General features: G+C 40.2%; 1 protein-coding gene across 1 annotated transcript in view; it reads left to right on the plus strand.

The window, feature by feature from the left end:
- Ryr3 (ryanodine receptor 3) overlaps positions 1-17,334 on the plus strand; it is a 526,065-nt gene that overhangs the window by 246,387 nt on the left and 262,344 nt on the right. The window contains exons 11-16 of the mRNA XM_057780394.1: positions 139-312; positions 3,396-3,517; positions 11,914-12,082; positions 13,781-13,916; positions 14,344-14,439; positions 16,194-16,312. Of these exons, the coding sequence (XP_057636377.1) occupies positions 139-312; positions 3,396-3,517; positions 11,914-12,082; positions 13,781-13,916; positions 14,344-14,439; positions 16,194-16,312 (816 nt within the window). The remainder of the gene's footprint in view (positions 1-138; positions 313-3,395; positions 3,518-11,913; positions 12,083-13,780; positions 13,917-14,343; positions 14,440-16,193; positions 16,313-17,334) is intronic.

A 17,334-nucleotide genomic window follows, 5' to 3' on the forward strand; every position in this document is an offset into this window, starting at 1 on the left:
TGGAGTCATCATGATTATTCTGATGAAAGCTTTTTGTCTTACAGATTCTGCACAAATTTTTGTTTTCTATATTGAGTTGCTGTGTAATCAGGCATGGCTTTGTTTGTTTGTTTCTTTCTCTTTTTGTGTGTGGAATAGGAAATCAAGGAGAAGTCGGATTCCAGTCACAAGAGAGATATGGAAGGCATGGGAGTGCCAGAAATCAAGTATGGTGATTCTATCTGCTTTGTCCAGCATGTAGCCAGTGGCCTTTGGGTCACCTACAAAGCACAAGATGCCAAAACTTCCCGCCTCGGACCTCTGAAGAGAAAGGTGAAGTGTCTGAGTCTTGTCCCGGGTTGTTTCACATTGAGTGGGTACCGTTAGACTGTCGATGTGATTCTGAGGACCAGGTGGGCATGATTATGTTTTACCCATTGCTGCTCTAAAGAGTAGTTCTGTGACAGATTATGCCTAATTTCTCCAATAAATTAAGCTAATTTGGTCACTGTAACCCCATTCTCATTTTTTTTAGAGTGTACTATACATGACAACTCTGTGTAGAAGAGCTGGAGCTTGTTGGATTCACTCTGAAACCCGGTCTTAATGACTCTTAGTAGTTCCACTATTTTGAGATTATCTGCATCATTGCTTCCTTCATTTAAGTGGATAATAGAGTTATTATACTATTTTCATAAGACAGAGAATGACTAGAATGTCTGTGGAGAAAATACAGTTTGCATAACAATGAGGCTGCAGACACTGATGTTCAGAGAGTTGCCATAATAGTAATTCTTTTTTATAGGAACCAGAGAACTGATGCCAAAGGTTTGTTTTTCTTGGAAAATCCTTTCAAAATGCACATTTAGATAGTGAAGAAAACCCAGAATAAGGTTACAGGAAGCCCTATAGACTATAGTCCTACCATACTGGCCTAAAGCAATAATGATAATGTCTCCAAATGGTATTTATTATAGGATATTGGAATCATACTATATGGTAATAGGAAGGTTTCACCAACCAAGATCCCTTGAATGCGAGCCCTGCTTGCTGGTGCAGAGTATGTGGACATGAAAGAACAGCCGCTTTGATCTTTGTCTTATTGCCTCCCCACAATTGCAGATCCGTAGACTAGGGAGGGAGGTCTTAGGTTGGCTCTACTGTGGTGGAGAAATAGAATATAGACACAGGTCAGTCAGTATCTCTGGGATTTATAGGACCAAAATTCCCAAGTAGAGGCAGCTGTGGCCATAGTCTGAAATTCTACATGCAGTTTCCTGTGTGGGCTGTGTGAGCAAGACAAGAAACAGGAGTTCACAGCTGTGATGGACAAGCACAAAGCAGCGACAGACAGGATTGTAGTCCTAAGGAGACAGAAGTTGGCAGTAACTGTCTCACACATTGGCATGGCCCTGGGAAGTACAGTCGACTTTCAAAGAGTTCCAATGAGGCCACTCTAAGACAGAGAGCTACACTCTGAGAATTAGAGAAAACTGAGAACATCTGCCCAACCCCATTCTCTGGCAGCATATCGCAATCCTCTGTAGAATATCTGAACAAGCTGTTTGGTGTTCTGCACTTACTACAAGCCATGATAATGCTGGAGTGGAATTTGTGAGTTTGAGGCTGAACCTCTAGATGGAAAGGGACTTGGTCCACATGAAAAGATGTTGATTCAGTGTGTCCTTTCCTGCCCGTAGACCACTAAAACATGTATACAAATTTGTGAGAGACCTCTTCTATATAGAATTATAACTTTCAGCCATTGACAATGGCTGTTTCAATGCCGTGTTTCATAAGAACAAGTCAAGTGTTCCTCTAAAATGTCCAGATCTGTGTGAAAGGAATAAAACCCAGGAAGGACAATCAGTAATTGACGATCAGAAATTGACAAACAGTAACTCATGTTAAAAGGAGTAGTTCCTATGCATTGTGAGTACCTCCCTGAGAATTATGACCTAAAGACCTGGCCGTAGAGATCAATTAGGCATTTAAATAGCCACATTATAACTAGTGTTCTCAGTCCTCATTACTTTCTGGTTTGGCTGTCCAGTTTGCATGTTATCTGAACAAACAGAACCCTAAGAATATTGGTCTTTGGGGGCTAGAAAACCAGGAGCAACACAAATTACACCTAATAGGAGTGTATTGCACATTGTTAGCCACACACCAGGAAGTCTGGAAAAGGAATACTGTCTAACAGCTGGGGAAGCCAATGACTAGGCGACCTGTGTAATGTTTAATCTTCGCTCCACACATGGGATGAAAAGTTTCTTTTTAAGGAAAACACAAATGTCTCCAAGCCTGTATACTACTTCTTATACAATTATAGCCTGACCAAAAGAAGAAAAATACAAGAGATTTTCACAAGAAAAGGAAAATAAGCTTTGATTGTAAACTAAAATAGACTGAACTCTAGGACCCTACGTGGCCCCTCATATATATCCTCAAGGTGTTTCCATGCTCAGGAATTTAGGACAGGATTTGACCTTACCTCAAGCCAGGGTCAAATCCTCTCACTTAACCACCTGCAGGTACTTGAATCAGGGTAAAAGGACAAGTTAGTGAATTCCAAAAGCTTTTAGCTTTGCACGATGTCCTTGGTGATCAGTAGTTAGCTTCTGATAACTGGACAAAGATCAGTAATTAGTGCCCATATAGTAAACATCCTTTGAGCATCTTTTACTTTCCAAGAGTCATTTTGATTTATATGTAAATCACCTAATCCCCCAAACAGCCCTACAAGATAAACACACAAATGGTGATCTGGAAGCAAAACCCTTGAGCAAATTACATGAAGTCACTCAGCTGGCAAGTAGTGAAACAGGACTCAAGTGGGGGAGGAGGGGATGGCACTTGATATGTGAGCCCATGCTCTGAATCAGCTCTATAAGAAACACACTTCTAACTGACTCAACTTTCCCTGGCCATCTGCTGGTTTACCAACTGCTATAGCTGACCTTCAGTAGAGAAATCCAACCCTGATCCCAGGAGGGAGTCCTGCTCTGAATTGTTCCTGCCCAATTTACATATGAAGGAGAATGGTATAAACCAAGCAGCTTTCCCTTCTCCAAGGGTGAGCCTCTGTGTTCATTTTAAAGAGAGAAAAAAAAATCCCTTACAAAAGTATGTTTTCTCCCTTCAAATTGACCATCCAGGCACAGGAAATTTATTGTAGCTCATACCATGGTGGCACATAAAATTTCATTCTCATCAAATCACCAGGTTGTGGGAATAATTCACATGTCAGTAATAGGGCATGTGGGCAAAATAACTTTGTTAATGTCCCGTTTTCAAAATGGACTCAGGGGAGCTTGGCGAGGGAAAGGAATAATAAGAAAACACCACCGAAAATGTGGGTGGCCCAGCTGTGGAGTGATGTGTAACCTGGACTTGTTCCCGTGCTCCGTGGGTAGGTCATACTCCATCAGGAAGGCCACATGGATGATGGATTAACACTGCAGAGGTGCCAGCAGGAGGAGTCCCAGGCTGCTCGCATCATCAGGAACACAACAGCCTTATTCAGCCAGTTTGTCAGGTACTTTGTCCCACTTCCTTTCTCTTCCAAATCCTTTTGATACCAGGAAACCTGTTATACATTGTTAACTCTGATCTCAGATCAACTGAACAGGGCATCCAAGGACTTAGAGCTATCAAGTTATGTTTGCTTACCAGTGATTCTCAACCTCTGGATCACGACCCCTTTGGGCATCACATACCAGATGTGCAGCATATCACAAAAGTATGTTACAGTTCATAACAGTAGCAAAAAAGGAGTTATGAAGTAATAATTAAATAATTTTATGGTTGGAGGTTGCCACAACATGAGGAACTGTATTAAAGGGTCACAGCATTAGGAAGGTTGAGAACCACTGGCCTAGGTGATGCCTGCCTGTGTGTTCAAAGTTCAAGAGATTTCCTGGACTAGACCTCTTAACCTTGGCTAAGTGTTAGATTCATTGAGGCAGCATTTAATACAATGATTTCTAGGCTGCGTCTCACTCCAGCTTCCTTGAAAGTCTGGAGGTGAGATCCAAAGTTAACAGGGCCCATTCTGTAATCCTTATACTAATGGCTATGGTGGGAGGATTTTGAATTCCAGGCTAGTCTAGGCTGTATAATGAGCTGCTGTCTCAATGATACAACAAAAGCCAAATGTCAGTACTTCATTGAAAACTCTCTTATGATTCTAAGATTCAGTCACAGATGAGAATCATTTCAGCGAATTTCTTCATCTACATGGTCAAAAATAGCGTATTAATGTCAATGTACCTAAAGTATACCCTGCAAAAGGGAAGAGTAGGGGAGTAAATGGTATTTCATTTTTATAAGTGATAAGATCTAGATCTCTTTATATAAATTCATTTTGCATCCACTCCATTGGTTAGAATTTAATCAGAGAGAAAATTGCATGCAAACACATTATTCATGTGGTCCTGACTAGCATCCAATCCATCACCCTTGCCGTAGATGGCTTTCTCATCTATCCTCCAGGTCTCCCCATGTTTGCTGTTAAACTTTTTTTGATGTCGACAGCTATAACCTCACATGCAAAACTTAACTCTGAATAAATCAAATATCTTAATATGAGAACTAAAACTATAAAACATTTTAAAGACATAGGCATAAAACTTTCACAACATCGGGTTAGAACACGGTTTCTTTAAATATGATACCAAGGCAAAAGCAATAAAGGAAAAATAAGTAAATTGGACTTGGTTGAAATTTGTGAATGATTTCAGGGCAAAGGATACAGTAAAGTAAACAGAGACAATTCACATAAAAGAAGAAAATGTTCATAAATCGTATGTCTGATAAGGCCTTTGTATCTAGGAAAAAGAACAGGAACTTTCAGTGATAGAGAAAGTTAAACAACTGATTAAAATTGTCAGAGGACCTAAATAGAAATGTCTTTAAAAGATATGCAAAAGACCAAGGACACATTAAAAGATGTTCAGCTAGAATCATTAACTATCAGGAAAATGACAACACAGATCACAAGAAAATGCCTGTCGATACCCACTAAGATAAGACATGTTAAATAAGAAATGTAGGATGAAACTGGAATCTTCTTCACTGCTGATGGTGATGTAAACTGTAGTAGCCACTGTGGATTGACAGTCTAGAAGTGCCTTTGTAGCGTAGATATAAAAGTTGCTAGAGGACCCATCAATTCAACTCCTAGGTGTATGCACAAGAAAAATGAAAACATGTGAACGAAAAATGTCTGTAAATACTCATAGGATTGTTATTTATGGTAGCTTCAATGCAGAAATAACCCAAATGTTTACCAGTTTACAAACAGATAAATAAAATGTGCCATATCTATAAAATAGAATAAGGAACTACCAGTGCATAGTACATTGCTTTTGCCTTTTGTTTACCTGGGTATGATCAAAAGCATGTTAAGTAAGAAAAGCCACCCACTGTGTGGTCTCTTTACACGAACTGAATGGGCACATCTGTAGACCTAGGAAGGAGATGAATGGTTAATGGGAGCTAGAAGATGACTGATTGGGGGTGGGGAAGAGAGCTAATGACAGAGTTCTGAAACGGTTTACTATTTGCACAACTATGAAAATGCTAAACATCATTAAGCCACTGAATTCTATCCTTTAAATGTATGCTTATGTGAGATGTGAATTCATATTTCAATACAACTGTTATTACTTAGTTAATGAGGGTTACAAGCCTGACAATTGGAAAATTATTTTTAAACAGCTTATTGAGGCAGTGTATATATCATAAAATTCATTCTCATAAATAAATAATTCAATGAGATTTAATATATGTACAGAGCTATGCAGTAATCACCACAGTTAAATTTTAGAGTATTTCCATTTCCCTACAGTCTCTCTTTGTTTTCCCTACAGCCTCTTATGCCCACTGAAGTTTGGTGCAGTTGCTACTCACAGCCCTGTTTCATCTCAGCTTAAAACATTAAATTGATTAAATAAAATACATTATCTTTTTGAATCTTCCCTTTTCACTCAGCATTGTATTTTTGAAGTTCATTCATATGGTTCTTTTAAATTGGTGAACAGTATCTGCATTCTTACATATGTATGTATGTATTTAGTGTATGGGTGTGTGCATAGACTTACCTATAGAGAAATGGACATACATTTTATATTCATCAGTAGAACCATGAATTATTTCCTTTTAATAGTTTTATAAATAATGCTTCCAGAGATATTAATGTAGAAGATTTTAGACATGTAGAACTGTGTGTGGAGGGGTATGGTGTGTCATAGACACTACTGTTTATTCTCGTGTGAAGTCCAGAAGCCAATGTCAAGTGTCTTCTTCTGTTGCCCCACTCCTTACTTTTGGAGGTAGACTTCCTCACTGAACATGGAACTTACTGATTGGCTAGACTGACTTGTCTCTGCTTCCCCCACCCAGTGTGTGCCAGCACTCATAATGATGACTAGTTTTGCATAGGTCCTGGAAATCCAAATTCAAGTCCTTTTTCTTGAAGAGCAAGTCCTTACTCAGAGTCATTGCCCCCGTCCCCACCTTTAGCCACTTCTAGGTGTTCGTCTCGGTGGCTTTGAGTGAATTTCTTCTGTTATGTAGCCATCCCCACTAGCCATCATAGCACACTGTAATCCTTGCGCCAATTCAATGGTCATCCCCATTCTCCTTTCCATGTCGATGTGGTTTACTTTTCTAAGTACTTATGACATTGCATATTAGTCCTTCTGTGCATACTTTCTTTCACATAGCAAAATGATTTTAATTTTTTAAGCATTTTTCAGAATTTTATTCCTTTTCAAAGATAAGCATTGTATTGAATACATCTACCAAATTTTGTTGAACCATTCATCCATCAACTAAAATTTAAGTGCATCTACTGTTTTGTTGTTGTTCTCTCTGTCTCTCTGTCTCTGTCTCTCTGTCTCTCTGTCTCTCTGTCTCTCTCTGTCTCTCTGTGTCTCACTCTCTCTCTCTTTCTCTCTTGGTTGCTATGCTGGCATTGAACTTGAACTCGGGGCCTTGCACATGCCAGGCAAGGGCTCTACCATCTGAGCTATAATCCCAGACCTGTTTATTTACCTCGAGGCAGCATCTTTACTTTATGTACTGCCCAGAATGGCCTTGATTTCCTGATCCTCCTAATTCAGCCTCCACAATACTGAAATTTCAGGCATACATAGCCACGTGGGACATGTTCAACTTTTAAGAAACTGAAAAGAACTGTTTCCCAAGGGGGCATATATCATTTATAGTCCCCTCATAAATGAATGAAGCTCCATTTTCCCTGTATCCTTGCCTATATTTGTTGTTATCTGATGTTTTAATTGTAGCCATTATGTAGATGAAGTGGAATGTGGAATGGTGTGGATTCACATTTCCCAAATGAATACTGATATGAAAACATATGTTCATGTGTTTTGTGGACATTCATACCTCTTCTTTGGTGCAGTGTAATCAAATGTGTTTGCCTCTTAAACCTTGAGTCATTTGTCTTCTAATTGAGATTTCTAAGTTCAGTGAAGCTGCTAGTACAAGTCATTTACCAAATTTATGATTCGCAACTTTTATATCCTAATCTGTGGTTTTCCTTCTCATTTTCTTTTTAATTTTTTTTAAATTTTAATCTATTTTCTGTGCCTAAGTGTTTTGCCTGCACATATATCTGTGCACCAGGTATATGTCTGGAACCTGTGGATGCCAAAAGGGGATACTGAATCTTCTGGAACTGGAGTTACAGATAGTTGTGATCTGCTGTCTGGGTGCTGAGAATCAAACCTGGGTACTCTGGAAGAGCAGTCAGTGTTCTTAACCACTGAGCCATATTTTCAGCCCTTCTCATTTTCTTCTTAGTGGCTGGAAGATGGCTCAATGAGTAAGGTGCTTGCTGTACAAGCATAAGGACCTACGTTCACATCTCCAGTGGCCACGTGAAATCTGGGAGTAGCAGTGAACATCTGTAACCCTAGAACTGTGGTATAGGGTGCAGAGACGTCTCACTAACTGGCCAGTCTAGCCTAAAATTCTGAGAAAGACTCTGTCTCAGAAAATGGGGTGGAGAGTGATTGAGAAAAAAAAAATCCCAATGTCAGCTTCTTGACCTCACACATTTCTACTCAAGTGGACTCATACGCACTCACACACAAATGCACACACACACACACACGTGAACATACACACGCACTGCACAAGAAAGAAAAAAAAAAGAGGAAAAACGTAGTCCTAGTGGTGCACGCTGTAATCCCAACATTCCAGAGGCGGAACCAGGAAGACCATGAGTTTAAGGCCAGCTTTGGCTACACAGTAAGCGGTAAAAGATAATGGATTGCTCCTTATAATTTGCCTTGGCAGCTTTGTCAAAAGTCACCTGAGCCTAGCCACAGGGGGTGTGTAGTACCAGCACTGGGGAGGTAGAGGTGGTCAGATCCCCCAGGCTTGGTGACCAGGCAGACTCGCCTAATAAGCAAGCCTCAGTGAGAGACCCTATCTTAACTGAGAGGCGGACAGTTCCTGAGTGTAATACCAAAGGTTGGCCTCTGCCTGCCAGTCACTCTCACATGCAGTCACGTGTATACCACCCCCCCCACACACACACGCAGAGAAAAGTCCACAAATGTAAGAGTTTATTATTGGTCTCTTTGAACCACATGCCCATCAGTATTTTAAAACACAGTCTGGGTTAATTCACACTTGTTGAAATCATGTAGCATAGGTCCTTCAATTTTGTGATTCATTCTGCTTTCTTGTGTAAAGTTTAGTGTGATTTTGTAAATTTCTGTAAAAAATAAATCTTTCAGAACCCTGCTGGGACATTTCTAGGAACTGCATTTTATCTGTAGACTAGCTTTGGAAGCCTTGTTTACTGTAAGGATGTTTAGTAATCGCACAAATATGGATGGCCTTTCCATTCCTATGCTCTCCAGTTGCCTTCGGGAAGAAATTGAGGTTGCCAGTGTATGTACAGTCTTAGAGTTCGGTTGTGCAACTCATTCCTATCTGTTTGTGTCTTTTCAATTCTATTGTAGGTGAAATTTGTATTTTAAAGTTTAGTTCAGATTATTTTATAGACATCATTATTAAAATATTAATTATGTATCCAGAAATGTCATTGAAATTGTTTATTTTTAAAATTCTAACAGCTTTGTTTTTTATATAGAGTTTTAAGAGTTTTCTTAGTAAAAGATCAGGTCATCTATGAATGAAGAGAGATTTTTTTTTCCTTTGCGACAGGAATGCCCTTTATTTTTTTTTCCCCACCTGTGCTTGTATTGGTTGGAACATCCAGTACAGTGTGTAATGGTGACACTGTGACAGATATTCTTATTTTTAATCTTAGAAGGAAAATGTCAAAGGTTTTTTTTTTCTATTAAGCTCCGTGCTTTTTTTAGGGTCTTTGCAAATGTCCTTTACCAAGCCATCTGTTTCTAGAATTCACTATGGGTTTTTTTGTTTTGTTTTGTTTTGTTTGTGTCTCAATGAATTTTAGATTTTTGTCAAATACTTTTTCTTTGCCCTGCGTTCTGATGCTCTGTTAGTAAGACTTATTACTTTAAGTGACTGAGAATAAGGTATTGACATTTCAAACTGTTACAGAATTTTGTCTTCAAACTCGAGGCTGTGTGATTTTTTTCATATGTTCTGATCATTGTTGTCCTGTGCTTATTTTTATAATATGCACACTGCCTTGAGAAGCTGACTCTTTGGAAATAATAAATTATCATGTCTTCTCTATAAATGTCTTTCCACTCGACTTTGTCCCTCAGTATCACGCATGCGAAGTACAGTACTAGTTAAACATCCTCAACCTCATGCTGTCACCTCATGGGTGACTTTGACCCTCAGCTTTGTCTCCTGGAGATCGCATTTTTTTTTTCAAATCAAGTCTAAAAGTTCTTTTTATTGATATGTTTAATGTTTAATTAAGTAGATGTTTATTCATAATTGTCATTTACTGCTTTTGTTTCTCTCTTTTGTTCTATCTTTTATTACCCTCTTTAGGGTTGAATACATATTTCTAGAATACTATTTAGTTTGGTGAGTTTTTTTCATTTTTAGTAGATTTTTTCCTTAGTAATATAAATGTGTATTTAACTTGAATAACCTATTTCAGATTCATGCTAACTTAAGTAAAGCAACTGCATTTCAGTGTTGCTCTGTCTCTCCCTCCTCCTTGTGGTAACATTGCCATGGTGACGTTTCCATCTGTTAGAAGCATAGAAGTACAGTTTTATGATGGTTGTTTTACAGAATGACTTGTTGAATCATTTAGAAGACCAAAACAGAGCATCATATTTAAATATTTGTTTCATTATGCCTTCTCACCTTTTCCCTATTTCTTCGGGTGGGCTATGCCTGCAGTTTGGAGTCATTAACTTCCTGAGGTTTCCTTTAGCATTTCTTGTCTAATGTACTTTGATGGTTCTATGTTTGACTGTAAAATACATTTGAAATTCAGGCAGTTTACAGTTCAATCATGGAATTTACCTTATATCTTCTTGGGGCCCCACATTCACCCAGATGTAAAAGGATGGCGTGGACTTTGGTCAGTTCTTACCCTTAGTCTGCCCTGCCCTTTTGGAAGCCTAACCTAAAAGACAATAGACTCCCACTGTTCTTGCCAAGGTTTGTTTATCAGCAAACAAACAAACAAACAAAACATCACTTCCCAATTACACACACACACACATACACACACACACACACACACACACCACACATACCCAGCCAGTTTTCAGAATCCTGAATTTATTTAATTTCATCAAGTTTCTTTATGCAATGGGTTTACTGAGTTCCCTTCTCCAGCTCTTCTGGATTCTTCACGCTCAGTGGAGTTCTTATTTCTCCCAGTCACCGCAGGATCTTTTAGAAGAAAGAACAATGTTGACAAATCCATGCCTCAGAAGTGACAACTTTGCAACAGCTAGGAAATGAAAGAGGAAAAGTAATTTGGAAACAGACTCTTGTCTTCCATCTCATCCGAGACAGCAACAGTATGCAGCAGCCTTCTAAGAAGGCAAATCCAGATCATAGCAAAGGAACCGAGCGAGAGGGAACTGTGGAGAAAGAGTTAAAATTCCACTGTGTTTTTTCTTCACCCTCTGTACAGTTGCTGAGAACTGTGTAGGAGGACAGATGAGCAAAGATATTGACAGCAGCCCTTTAAGTTTAACATTAAGAAGGAGCAGAAGTCAAGAGGAGTAGAGACACTGAAGCTAAGCCTGGCAAGGAAGCTGTGTGCAGAGGGAGGGATTCCGGGGGAGAAGGATCCAGAGGGGGGAAATGGACACAGAGAGCAAAGGCAACATTAACACTTAGAAGACAGAAAGCAGGTGTGTGCACACATGCAAATACTTGGAGATAGGAAGTACATGGGAAGAGAGAGAATACAGAACAGTGTAGATGGAGAGACCCCCACCTCTTCCAGTCTTGTGGTTCATCTATTCTACAAAGGTATCACAGATTGAAAGAACAGCATTGTAGGTTAATATCTTTGTTATTTTTTTTCAAGTGTTTCTTTAAAGTGTGACAGACAGACAAGGGTGAATGGAAGGGAACCATCTGCCAAAGATAGAAACTGACACCCTAATAACCACAGTCGACATTCCCTCTTTATATTACACAGAAATCATCATTAGAGACTCAGTGAAGACCAGTTTGGTGCTGAGTGCTGGGCATAGCAATGCAACAGGATAAATAGTAAGCTGCTTGAAGATAAATCTGCCAAAAAGAATCATGTTTCCTTGTTTATGATATTGCTTTAAATGGATACAAATATTGTTTCCCACTGCTGTGTTGCTGGGTACACTTCATCCTGGGGTACCAATAAGTGCAATGACTATCCCAGCAAGTAGTTCACTATCCCCAGTATGGAGCTAGAAGGAGTAAGGACCCAGTAGCCTTAGTCACTGGCCTGCTGCTGCCTGGTGCCTGAGCAGGGGCATCTCATGTTTGTTGTAGTGGAAACAATCGCACAGCTGCCCCTGTCACCTTGCCAATAGAAGAGGTCCTGCAGACCCTACACGACTTGATTGCCTACTTCCAGCCACCAGAGGAGGAGATGCAGCATGAAGACAAACAGAATAAGCTCCGCTCTCTCAAAAACAGACAGAATCTTTTCAAGGAGGAGGTAAGTCAAGAAAGAGAGACTAATGATTGATTGATTGATTGATTGATCAATTAATCAATTGATTCTATTTATATTCAGAGCTAAACTATCCCTATTGATATATCTCTGTTTGTAGGAATAAAGATATTAATGAGCAGACTAGAGAAAAAGAAACTCCCAGAAGCTGGAAAGAAAAGAATTTACTAGGGGGTTGATATTCCCTGACAACCACCAGTGATAGATTAGTGATGGTTGACCCATTCAGGCTGTTTAGGATTTGATGCTTCATTGAGTAGCTGTATCCAGAATCCACTAACAATAAATAAGCTTGTTATAGCATGTGTTGGTTGTGATCCGCAAATTTTGGGATATGTCAGAATTACCTAGGAAACCAATTTGAAAAAAATGCAAGTGCTTATATTCCACCACAACAGAAGTATCTGGGAAATAGGTTTAAAGGATATGGATGATGGCCTTTTAGACAGTGAATATCTGAGTCACTGGGGTAGGAACTGAAGGAGACATTAAATGGCAGTGTGGTGTCTAGAGACTCAACCTATTCTGGCCCCATTCCTGCCTGCAGGTGACCTTAGATAAGTCAAGACCTCCTCTGAACTTGGGCATGATGATCTGGTACTGTTAGGCTGCAGTGAACTTCCCCAGCACTCTGTGCCTGCAGATTCATCCCAAGTTATTGATGTGGGATTACAACAATCGCTGTCCAGTCTGTAGATATTAGCAGAGTAGGACTTGGAGACCTTCTGCGTGTACCATAGACTATTGAGAGGACATTCACCATCTCCTTTCTCTATATTAGTAATAACTAGATTCATATGTTCTCGTGGGGTGCCATCATCCTGTAAGAATGCTGGAAAGGGGGTTGAAAATGCTCTTTAGGTTTGTTTTCTCTAAACCCCACCTAGGGGTAAGAAAAGTGAATGTGGTGGTCTGATTTGCATCATTTGCATGAATGAATCTCTCTTTTTATTAAAGATAGATTTTTTTCATACAAGATATTCTGATCATAGTTAACCCTCGCCAAACTCCTCCCAGATGCTTCCCACACACCCCCACCTAAATCCACACCCTTTCTTTCTCACTCTAATTAGAGAACAAAAAAATCACTAAAAAAAAAAAAAAACATAAAAAAAAGAATAGGACAAAATAAAGAGAAAAAAGATACACCCTGCTTTAAAAAAAAAAAAAAACTTACAAGAAACATGGATGCAGAGACAAACAGACTCACACACACCAAAATTCCATAAAAACACAAAATCAGAAACCATAACATGAATGAGATTTCTTAAATTCGAGGTTTGGGAAGGAAGTGGGAGCTTTACCCAGAGCAGTTCCTGACTGAGTCAGAATTGCGACTCATCAGACAGAAGGGAAGTTTGTGCGTTTCTCATTCACACTCTGTCTTCCTTGCTGTGCCCTTGGACTGAGTTAAACACAGCACATGGGAACAAACCCGTCACGAGAGACTGCTGACTCACCCCACAAATGGATGTTATTTAGGTCTACAAGGCATTTTTTAAAAAAAAAAAAAGAGTGTATTTTGTTTTTAAGAAGAAAAAACTCTGCTGGCACCATGAAAATCTGGCCATTCAAGTACTGTCTGTTTTAGGAGGTGAAGGATATGGGGGTGGGGGGGTGAACTTAGGGGTTCACCGTGCCTTTTTTGTCAAGAATGCTCATCTCTTCCTCAACTCTCCTCAGGGAATGTTGGCCCTGGTATTGAATTGCATTGATCGCTTAAATATCTACAATAGCGTAGCACACTTTGCAGGGATCGCAAGGGAAGAGAGTGGCATGGCCTGGAAAGAAATTCTAAACCTGTTGTACAAGTTGCTAGGTGAGTACACACGCAGCGCCTCCTCCCGGGGAAGATGCGCAAGGCTAAATCATATGGGTTGTTGACGTGAAACTTAGAATTCCTTGGAGGCCATTTGTTGAAGATTCTTTTCTAACCTGGTTAATCGTGAACCAGTAGCTTGTTGTACTTTCCAAATTAGAGCTAGATAGAAGTTGTCAGCTGTAGTAGCCAAGTATGTAAGCCAAGGTATGTAGCCGGTGTACACAGCAGAAGTGCATATGAGAGAGGGAGTGAGAGAATTGTAATTGCCCTAAGTGTAGGAATGGGGAGGTATCAAAGGGCCAGACAAAGTGAGATGGCAATTCAGGACTCTCGGAGCTAAGCTTGTGAATCATTCAACAGCTTTCAAGTTCGCACCATCACTGTGCCCTTTAACCTACATGATCAACTTTTCCCTCCGTTTCAGCTGCTCTCATCCGTGGAAACAGAAACAACTGTGCTCAATTCTCCAATAACCTTGATTGGTTAATTAGTAAACTGGACAGACTAGAATCTTCCTCAGGTAAGAATTAAAAACAACAACAACAAAGTTTAAACTGTGGAAGAATAATTTTATTCCCCTCTTGTAGAAATGAAAACAGAGTTGACTCATTTCCATTTGGTGGCCAATAATCCTCAATTCAACAACAACAAGAAAATAAGCAACTTTCAAATGCTTCCTGACAAGACTATGCCTTTATTTAACAGACTCTACCTCGGACTTCTTCAATCCTTCCTCTGTGGCTGAGGATTCATTCTCTGCTTTTGGCCTTCGCACACTCCCACCCAGTGATGCTGGCCTCCTCCTGCTCCCTTATTCTCTGGGTACTTAGAATGAATTCCCCAGCATTTCAGTTTAGCAGAATTAAAGGATGACCTTTAACTTCAGAGTAAACAATCCTCACCCACCTACGCCCAATGGCCTTTTGTATCACATCTATGGCCCTTCCTGATGACTCTCAGAGAAGCGAGCACCATGGTCATCATTGGAAGTAACCACTCACAAGGCTGAGCAGTCTGCTTCGGAGATGAGTGCATCCTATGGGAAGCTGCAGTGTTTGGTGCTTTTCTAGTCTAGAGCTGGCAGGTGTTTGAGGAAACCAGCCAAGGGATGGTCCCCCAAGGACCACTGTCCTGCTCACATCGTTTCAGGCTTCTCTTCTCTCTGGTGCCTTCTTTTGTTAGTGAAATTATATTTCAGGACACGATAAGAACACCTTGATTGAATAAAACCAAATGAAGGGATGTTTAAAAATAAAGCCAATGACGCTTTTGGCCAGCTACTTCCTTGAATTCTTGTCAGGATGTTAACCTTGTGTGTGCCATGCTTCAGGAATATTTGTTTACCTTAGGACCTCAAACTGTGCAAAGAAACCCATCCACTGTGCCAATGAAGACAGTGTGTTTCTCAAGCTCATAGGTCATGTGGGATTCCCCTCTGTATGCTGTGAATATGTTTTATTACCATTGGTTAATGAATAAAGCTGTTTGGGCCAATGGCTTAGCAGAGCAAAGCCATGTGGAAAATCTGAACAGAGATATAGAGAAAAAGTAGGTGGAGTCAAGGAGACATCACATAACCGCCGAAGGAGACAGATACCAGATCCTTATCACAGCCCTGTGCCAATACATAGATTAATACACATCGGTTAATTCAAGATGGAAGAGCTATCTAGAAATATGCCTGAGTCATTGGCCAAAATAGCTTTATTCATTAACCAATGATAATAAAACATATTCACAGCATACAGAGGGGAATCCTACATCAAAAACTTTATTAACTACATTAGGACATCAAAAATAATCCCTAATTTCTGTTCTTAGAAAAGTACTATTCTGAGGATAAAGTCAGAATAGTTCTAAATTGCTTGAATGATCTTTGTAATCCATAAGTAAATTGGGCAACTGCTTATATGTATGTGTAGATAGATAGATGTGCGTATGTGTATTTAAATGAAGTATTGTCTGGTTTGATCAGTTTAAGGATCCCACTTTACAACTGCTTTCATGTATTTGACAAAGATCATGTTAGTAGGAAAGGGAGGATTAAGTTAGTGTTGAATTAAAATCACATCTAAACTACAGGCTATACGCCTTTGGGACCCCTGGAATCTGCCGCATATGTCTACATCTCTCTTCTGGCTGGGAAGGTTTAGTAAAGTCAACAAACTGTGGCACTCTAGCCCCTTAGGAAGCTCCTTTTACCTCGGATTTCTAAATTTGGCCAGTTCTGCAGCTTGCTGAATGGCCAAAATGGTTGTCATGGCGTTCATGCAGGTATCTTGGAGGTCTTGCACTGCATCTTGATTGAAAGCCCAGAAGCCTTAAACCTGATAGCAGAGGGTCACATCAAGTCCATCATCTCCCTCCTGGACAAGCACGGGCGGAATCACAAGGTAGGTACAGAAGGAAGTCACTCGTGGTGGCTGATTTGCCTGCCTTCTCTTTCCCTTGCTCTAATATCCATTCTGTGTTGTTGGAACCGTGACGTGCAGTCTCTTGATGATTTTGACAAAAGCTTTGGGAGACTGGGATTCTGAAAATCTACAGACACACTCCAAGATAGCCAGCCTCACTGAATCTTAAATGATCAGGGTGTCCCCAGCTTCCCAAGCCCAACTCATCATCATTAGCCCTTTGAACACACATCTCACTGTGGGGTCAGTTGAACAAGATTGGCTCTCATTCTAGGATCTGTAAGTTTAGCAGTGCGTGATTTGATTGGACATGTGGGGTAGAGCTGAGGGGCCAGGAATTCGACGGGGTGAAGTTTAGTCCCCAGTTCTTTCCTATCATCGTTTTTTGTGGGAAGGGAAGTATATGTTGGGATGTGTTTCAATCCAGGAAAAGGAGCCCCTGAAGCACTGACTACATCATATGCAATAGCCTGAGGAAGCAGAAAAGCTATGGTCCTTAACATCTGTGAAATTGCTTGGCAAAGAAGAAAACTATGTGGGGTTTGTAATTGCTTTCTCGGATGTGGTAAATCAAAAGTGAGCATGAGGCTTGAGCCTCAGTCCAGCTTCGATGCATTCCAACATGTTCCTCCCTGTCTTCAAAATGTAGTAAAAATGACTGATGAGCGGAGAAGAAATGTATGGCTTGGGCCACAATCAAAGACAAAGAAGCCATGAAAAGGAGGGTTTCCCTGGGTTCATTATACTGGGGCCCTATTACACTCATCCCACATAAAGCACTTCAGAAAATAGCCATCCTCCTTACACCTTCCTGCATCCAAAAACCATTGCCTGGATGGCATTTGATGACCACTTGACTATTGTTCTGCCCACTCCACAACTGAGGAAATTGAGGCCTGGGGAACTAAAGGTGTGGGAGGACTGTGCGTTTGAGCAAAACCCTGTTTCAAAACAAAGTCTGATCAGGGTTCCCTATCTTTTTATGTGATAGATTTTTGTGC

The sequence above is a fragment of the Chionomys nivalis genome, chromosome 9 (assembly GCF_950005125.1).
Source record: "Chionomys nivalis chromosome 9, mChiNiv1.1, whole genome shotgun sequence".
NCBI lineage: Eukaryota > Metazoa > Chordata > Mammalia > Rodentia > Cricetidae > Chionomys > Chionomys nivalis.